This window comes from Dromiciops gliroides, chromosome 2 (assembly GCF_019393635.1).
Source record: "Dromiciops gliroides isolate mDroGli1 chromosome 2, mDroGli1.pri, whole genome shotgun sequence".
Taxonomy (NCBI): domain Eukaryota; kingdom Metazoa; phylum Chordata; class Mammalia; order Microbiotheria; family Microbiotheriidae; genus Dromiciops; species Dromiciops gliroides.
The window spans coordinates 426,936,898-426,945,075 of record NC_057862.1 but is presented as its reverse complement, the minus strand read 5'-3'; the positions used below and the strand labels follow the sequence as shown (position 1 = coordinate 426,945,075).

The window sequence follows — 8,178 nt, the reverse complement described above, 5'->3', positions numbered from 1 at the left end:
GAAAAAGATTCCTGTTTAGGTGTAGGTTGGTCTAGATGAGCTCTGAATGTCCTTGCCTAAGTCTGGGATGCTAAGTCTCACTTGGATGCAACACGAAGTAGTGAAGCCATTCTCTGAATACTGGTTTCCATCTCAGTAAAGAGGTGTTTGGTCTAGAGAGCTTAGATTTATCTGATTATTTCAAGTTTACAAAGCATTTTCTATGCATTATCTCATTTGATTCTCACAGCAACATTATCACAGTGATACATTAAAGATTATATATATATATATACACACACATATGTATAAGAAGTTGTACAATATAGAAAATATATATACATAAATTGTTTATGTATATATATATGTGTGTGTGTGTGTGTGTGTGTGTGTGTGTGTGTGTGTATGTGTGTGAATCTAGATCTAGATATATATGTTAGTATTGCCATTTTTCAGATGAAGAGGCTGAGCCTGAGAAGTTAAGTAATTTTCTCCAGGCCATATGCCTAAGAAGTGGCAAAACTAGGTCTTGAACTCAAGGCTCCTATCTCCAAACCCTTACCATTATTTATTGCACATTGATGACCTCTAAAGTTCCTTCCAAATTGAACACTCTAGCATTTGCCTACCCCTTCGATCACAAAGCACTGAAGTCTTGCTCTCCATCTTACAGATGAAGAAATGGAGAGGGCCACAAAATCTTTCTGCTCCTCAATGCATGAAGGTGAGTGACACTTGCCTTTGGAATGTAGAAACTGAGGCACAAAACTCTCAGGGAAGAAGTCAGCAAACTGATATGAACTGAGTCAAGTTTCCTCTCTCCTTCTTCCCTGTGGTAGTCACTACCTACTTATTGTAGAAAGAGAACTAAACTTGGAGTCACAGGACCTGAGTTTGCTGTACCTTATTACCTATGTTAAATCATTTAACTTCTCTAAGACTCAATTTCCTCATCTGTAAAATCAGTGTTAGACTAGATGATCTCTAAAGTCCCCTCCAACTCTGTAGCTATGATCCTACAGCCTATAGATTTGACCCCCCAGGCCACAGTTTGCCAACTCCCAGTCTAGTAGGTAGGTGAGCAACATTATAATATAGAACCTTACATGATAAGTCCATTATCAAGGTTCAAAGTGTTATTTGAGATCCAGGCGGATGGGAATGGAGGTACTAACCAGCAAGGTCCTAGAAAGTTTCCTGAAGAAGTGGCATTTCAGTTGGGCAAAGAATGGAAGGAAGGTCATTCCAGGTACAGGGACCAGTGTGAGTAAAGGCAAAGAGACAGGAAAGCTCCAGGTATATTCAGGGACCTGACAGTGGTGCAGTTTGGCTGGAGATCAGAATGAGTAGAAGGGAACAATATGAAGTAAGGCTGAAAAGGTTAGGATTGGTATTTGCCAGCAGAGTAGTCTGAACTTTACTTATGAGGTAGAAGGGAGTCACCAATGGTTATGAGGAGAGAACTCACATGCAGATTAAAGTTTATGATTTTTAAAAAGGCTATCATCACCCTTAATTACATTATTTTCATAGATTAGAAATGGGCCTCATGGTTCTGCCATATGGGAATTTATCCAAACCCATATTGAAACTGATTCTTTTTCCAAGTTGTCCAATGTATGGGGAATGACTTCCATCTTGCACAGTGGCTTCTTTACTACTTAGGAAGATTGCTAGTGACCTTTTTTTTTTTCAGGGCAATGAGGGTTAAGTGACTTGCCCAGGGTCACACAGCTAGTAAGTATCAAGTGTCTGAGGCTGGATTTGAACTCAGGTCCTCCTGAATCCAAGGCCAGTGCTTTATCCACTGTGCCACCTTGCTGCCCTGCTAGTGATCTTTTAAACCCTCAATGCAACAATGGTATTTTTTTCAGTCTTTGAGACAGTTTATTGGAGAGGTTACTGGGTTGGGAATCAGGAGACTTGGATTCAAATCCTAGCATTTCCATTTATAAGTTATGTGACATTGATCCAGTCCCTAAGTACCTAGGCGGTGCAGTGGATATAGCACTGGGCCTGGTGTAAGGAAGATCTGAGTTCAAATATGGCCTTGGACACTTATTAGCTGTGTGACCCTGGGCTAGTCACTTAACCTCAGTTTCCTCAACTGTAAAATGGAGTTTTAACATAACTTATCTCCCAGGATTGTAGTGAGGATCAAATGAGAGATTTATAAAGCACTTAGCAGAGTATGTGACATATAGTAGGTGGCCCTCAGTTTCTGTATTTCTCAAATAAAATCATTGAACTAAATGATCTCTAGGGTTTCTTTCAGCTTCAAATTCTATCATCTCAGACCTCCCACTTTGCACCAGGTATTATTAACTACCCCGTAATACCACTACCATTTCCTTCTTAAAACTCTTAAATTTTAAATTGGGTGACATTCACTTTCCTAGTTCTCATCCTACCTCTCTACTTTTTCAAAGCCCAGTTTAAGTCCTACCTACCTCCAAAAAGTCTTTCACCAAGTACACGCTTGTGAGTTATGAAAACAAAGAAGAGATGTATACAAAATACAGTGACTATCTTTGGCCTCTCTTTCTATCTCTAATACTTAAGACAGTAGGGTAGCTAAGTAGCACAGTGGATAGAGCACTGGCTCTGATGTTGGGAGCACCTGAGTTCAAATCTCACCTGAGACACTTACTAACTGTGTGACCCTGGGCAAGTCACTTAACCCCAATTGCCTTAAAACATCCAGGGCCATCTCCAGTTCTGATCTATATCTTGTCACTGGACCCAGATGGCTCTGGAGGAGAGAGTGAAGCTGGTGACTTTGTGCAGCCCTTCCTCATTTAAATCAATTCACTGCAAGTCATGACATCTGTCATGGTCTTCTTTGAGAACAAAGGACAAGCAACAACAACTTAAGATAGTATCTTTTACATAGTAGCTACTTAATAAATGTTTATTGACTGACTGAAAGGGCCAAAGAGTTGGCTTCTGAGCTAAGCCTTGAAGGAAGATTAAGAATTGAAAAAACAAAAAACAGGTAAGTCATTTGTGCATTCCAAAGATGAGAGATGACTTAAATGAATGAATAAACAGAGATGAGAGATGATGTATATTAAGTTCCAGGAAAAGGCAGTAGAACTGTTTGACTGCAGTGAATAGTATGAGAAAGGAAATAGTGATAAAGAAGGCTGGAAAGATTTATAGGAGTAAGATTATGAAGGGCCTTAAGGGAAGAGCTGAGGAGTTTGTACTTTATCCTTAGTCTAGACCATCCTCAGATCCAGGGATCATAAATTTAGAGTCATAAGTCCAACCTCCTCATTTTATAGTTAAGGAAACCAAGACCTAAAGACACATAAGTAACTTGTTTTAAGTGAAACATGGGGTAAATTATAGAATTAAGATTCGAATCCAGGTCCTGAGACTGTAAATCTAACACTTTCCAGTACACCATGTTATCTAATCAATAAGTAGCCACTGGAACCTTTTGAAGAGGAGACTAACATGGTCCAAACGTGTGCCTTGGGATGATTATTTTTGCAACTATGTAAAGGATGGAAAAGAGAGGGGTGAGACTAGAGACGGGGAGATGAAGATGCTATTTCAATAATCTGAATGAATGATAAGAACCTGGAATTGTATGGTAGCAATGTAAGTGGAGAAAGTGGAACAGGAACAAGTGAAATTGCATAGGTATAATTGATAAAACTTGGCAACTAATTGGATATGGGAGGAAAAATGTGTTGAGAAAACAAGAAGAATCCAAGAGGATCTTAGTACAGTTTTAAGTTTTAATAACTTCAGAAGTATAAATGCTACAAATTACCAAAAATCATTTGAAGGTTTAATTATGTGAATTTCTTTTATACTTAGTTTTATGGATTTTGAATAATAATATTTTAATTTTAAGAAGATGGGGCACCCTATCATTATGTAATGTGTTGTGACAGTTTCCATATGACATTTTTTAGAGCAGTGGATTGATAAAGGACGTTTTCTTCCTTGGCTACCTCAGTCACTTGATCTATGTCTATAGTACTTTTTCTTGTATGGTCATGTCAAAGCTGTCACACAAACATCAAATCCTCATTCTTTTTTTAAAATTTATTTATTTATTTTTGCAAGGCAATGAGGGTTAAGTGACTTGCCCAGGGTCACACAGCTAGTAAGTCTCAAGTGTCTGAGGTGGGATTTCAACTTAGGTCCTCCTGAATCCAGGGCCGGTGCTTTATCCCCTGTGCCACCTAGCTGCCCCCCAAATCCCCATTCTTAACATGATCTTTAGTCTAGGGTTATAAATTAAATCCTTTTAGTCACTAAGCAGCAGCTGCTGGAAGTTTTTACGAAGTTCAGAAACTGACTAGAAGGGGCAGCTAGGTGGCACAGTGGATAGAGCACTGGCCCTGGAGTCAGGAGTACCTGAGTTCAAATCCAGCCTCAGACGCTTGACACTTACTAGCTGTGTGACCTTGGGCAAGTCACTTAACCCCAATTGCCTCACCAAAAAAAAAAAAAAAAAAAGAATCCTCAGAAACTGACTAGAACGATGTATAGCACAAGACAGTGGTTATGTTGAATTTTAATGAGAAACACATCAATCTATATTGAAAAATTAAATGATGAAACTTCAAATGCTTTTGAAAGTTTGTAGCATTTATACTTCTAGAGTGATTATTTTTGCTTTAACTTTTGGGATGTGACATATAGATTTAGGAGTTTTCTATGTATGGTTGGTAATAATGTGAGAGAATGAGATCATTAAAAGAGACATAGAGAGAGAGGAGAAAAGGGCTTTGGACAGAGCTTTGCAGAACATCAGTTCTTAGGAAGGAAGAGGATGATAGCTATCCAGAAAAAGAGACTGAGAAGTCGTCATGATCAGATTAAAAGAATCAAGTGAAAGCAGTTCCATGAATAGCAGGGGAGAAAAGAGAATACAGGAAAGGCGCTAGGTGTTCAGCAGGGTTGGAAGCTCCAAAGAGGTCAGGGAGATTGAGGACTGAGAAAACTGAATTTAGAAATTAAGACATCATATTTCAATAAAGGGCATCAAAAGCAGATCACAAGGGACTAAGAAGTGGAGGGATTGGAAACAATATAGATTATTTTTTTCAGAAATTCTTTAGTAAAAGGAAGAGAAATTAAACAACATGAGGGGATGGTATGCATGGTCAGCAGAAAGTTATTAGTGGGGTTTTTTGCTTGTTTGCTTGCTTTTTAAACTTAAAGCATATTTGTAGACAACAAGAAAGAAATGGATGAATGAAACGGGTTTGGGGAGAAAGGTAGTGATCAATGGAGCATACCTCTGAAGGAGAAGGGAAGGGATAAAATGAGACCAAGAGCACAAGTGGAAAGTTTTGCCTTTTTAAGTTGGGCCACTTCATCCTTTGAGATTGGAGAAATGGAGAAGAGGGCTGAAGAAAAGAGGGGTTCTGAAGAATGGAGAAAGTGAGATTACAGAGTTCATGATGGGTGGCATCAACTCTCCAAGTCAAAGGTGAGGAAATCTGCTGAGAGAGAGAGGAGAATGGAAGTGGAGTTGAGGTCTTCTAGTCAATAAAATAATCCCATAAATATTTGTTGTGTCTACTAAGGCATTATGCTACCTCCTGGGGTCAGACAGACAAAAAAAAAATGACATTGCCCCTGATCTTCTGGAACTTAAATTCAAATGGGGAATATTTTATGTACATGAATAAGTATGACACAAAGGAAAATATGCTTTGAAGTGTATTACATTAATCTGTTCCATAATTCTATGAGGAAGTCATATAGTCACTCAGAGATTCAGTTTCCTCATTTGTAAAATGCCACCATTAATGTTTGTCTACTTCATACATTGTGAGGAATATATTTGGCAAATTTAAAAACAACGTATAAGTGTGGGCCATTGGTTCAGTAAACTCAAGGAGGGCAAGAACTATGCTATCTTTTTTTTTTTTTTTGGTGTCTCGGTATCTAGCAAAAGTCATGTGGTAAATGCTTTGAACAGTAGCTACTTGAATGAATGACTATTAAGGACCATTTCTCAATCTGTTCATTTAACTGCCTGAGGCCTTTTTCAGTCCCCATTTGGTTGGCCTTTCATGACCTAGATAAGCAAGTCACTTAACCCCAATATCTTAAAAAAAAAAAATCCAGGGCCAGCTCCAGTCATCCTGATGTATATCTTGCCACTGGACCCAGATAAAGTCTGGAGGAAAGAGAAAGGTAGGTGACCTTACACAGCCTTCCCTCACTTAAATCCAATTAAGTACAAGTCGTGATATCATGGTCCTCTTCAAGAATGAAGGACAAACAACAACAAAGGCTTTCACAACTTGAAATTTTTCTTTGTGTACTTCCTCTTCTAGATAATTTTTCAAAATGTTAAGTAACATCTTAATATTAATATAGGCTTCCCCCAAATATAGCTCATGCCCCCTCAAATTAGGTCTTTGGGAAAGAAAGAAATATATAGAGGGACTAATTTTCAATTTCATTGATAGAAGGAACTCTGAGATGAAGAAATTCCCTCTACCAATTCAAGTTAGCACCTACTCTGTAGCCTAGAAAGCTGAATTAAGAAATTAAGGGGCTTGGCCTGGTGTTTTGTTGCTGTCTGTTGTTTTTTTAATTATTTCTGACTCTCTGTGACCTCATTTGGCGTTTTCTTGGCAGAAATACTGGAATGGCTTGCCATTTCCTTCTCTAGCTTATTTTACAGATGAGGAAACTGAGGCAAAAAGGGTTAAATGTCTTGCCCAGAGTCACCCAGCTAGTAAGTGTTGGAGGCTGGATTTGAACTCAGGAAGAGGAGTCTTACTGATTTCAGGCCCAGTGCTCTAACCACTGTACAACCTAGCTGCCCTGGAGTTGTACAGCCAATATGTGTCAGAAACAGTACTAGAACATGTCTTCCTGGCTCTAAGACTAATGTTCTATCCACAAGGCCTTGCTTGTGAGCATACATATGCTCAGAAAAATAACACTGGCTTTAGGACAAGCTCAGGCTCTAACCCATACCACAAAAGAAGGATAACACTATGTCAGGGAAAGAGTCTCATTCCCAAGTTACTAGGCCACTGGGCAGACTATTTCTTGAACCTATTGCTGCAGTTGCCTTCCCTGTGAAATGGGTAAGCAGGGAAGACTTTCCCCCAAGACCCATGAGCCTTTCCTTTCTACCCACTCTTCTCCCTTAGAGATTGGAGAGGGAGGATATAGATTGTGATGAGCAGTATTCACCCCCCCTTCTGTTTATTCTGCCTCTTCTTCCAGTTACCATCCTACAGGATGACCCTGGAGAACATCACTTGGATTGATGGAGCCCCAGCTGAATTTATCCTCCTGGGTATCACCGACCGCTGGGACCTGCGTGTAGCACTCTTCCTAGTATTCCTACCTATCTACCTCCTGAGCTTGCTAGGAAACATGGGCATGGTATTGTTGATAAATGTGGATTCCCGGCTCCACACCCCTATGTACTTCTTCCTGGCCAGCCTCTCACTCCTAGATGCCTGTTACTCCTCAGCCATTGGTCCTAAGATGCTCATAGATTTGTTACTGTCACATGCCACCATCCCCTATGCTGCCTGTGCCATCCAGATGTTTGTCTTTGCAGGGCTGGCCGATGCTGAATGCTGTCTCCTGGCAGCCATGGCTTATGATCGCTATGTGGCTATTGGGAACCCACTCCTCTACACTACAGCCATGTCTCGACGCCTGTGTCTCATGCTCTTGGCAGCTTCAGGGTTGGGTGGGGCATTGAGTGCTTTTGTCCACACAACATTTACTTTCCGCTTGCACTTCTGCCACTCCCGTGAAGTTAACAGTTTCTTCTGTGATATCCCACCACTGCTGGCCATTTCCTGTGATGACACTTCCCTGAATGAGCTGTTGCTTTTTGCTGTCTGTGGTTTCATCCAGACAGCTACAGTGTTAGCCATTGCTGTGTCCTATACCTTCATCCTTGTTGCAGTGATTCGCATGAATTCTGCTGAGGGGAGGCGGCGAGCTGCCTCCACCTGTGGCTCCCACCTTACTGCTGTGGCCATGCTATATGGCACACTCATCTTCATGTACTTAAGACCTAGCTCTAGTTATGCCCTTGACACTGACAAGATGGCATCTGTCTTTTACACGCTCGTTATCCCTGCCCTCAACCCACTTATTTACAGTCTCCGCAACAAGGAGGTTAAGGAAGCCCTCCGAAGGACCCGGGACCGATTCTGCTTCCCATCCCAACGGCACCAGTAA

General features: G+C 40.5%; 1 protein-coding gene across 1 annotated transcript; it reads left to right on the top strand.

The window, feature by feature from the left end:
• The first annotated feature begins 652 nt into the window (after positions 1–652).
• LOC122738419 (olfactory receptor 5C1) lies at positions 653–8,178 on the top strand. The gene is made up of 2 exons (XM_043980466.1): positions 653–703; positions 7,201–8,178. The coding sequence occupies exons 1-2, from the start codon at positions 653–655 to the stop codon at positions 8,176–8,178; spliced, it is 1,029 nt and encodes a 342-aa protein (XP_043836401.1).

Bases quoted from the DNA above. Each gene is read 5' to 3' on its own strand.
- LOC122738419 (XM_043980466.1), top strand. From the start codon at position 653: ATGAAGAAATGGAGAGGGCCACAAAATCTTTCTGCTCCTCAATGCATG. The intron at 704-7,200 runs GTGAGTGACACT...CTCTTCTTCCAG, and splicing joins CTGCTCCTCAATGCATGAAG to TTACCATCCTACAGGATGAC.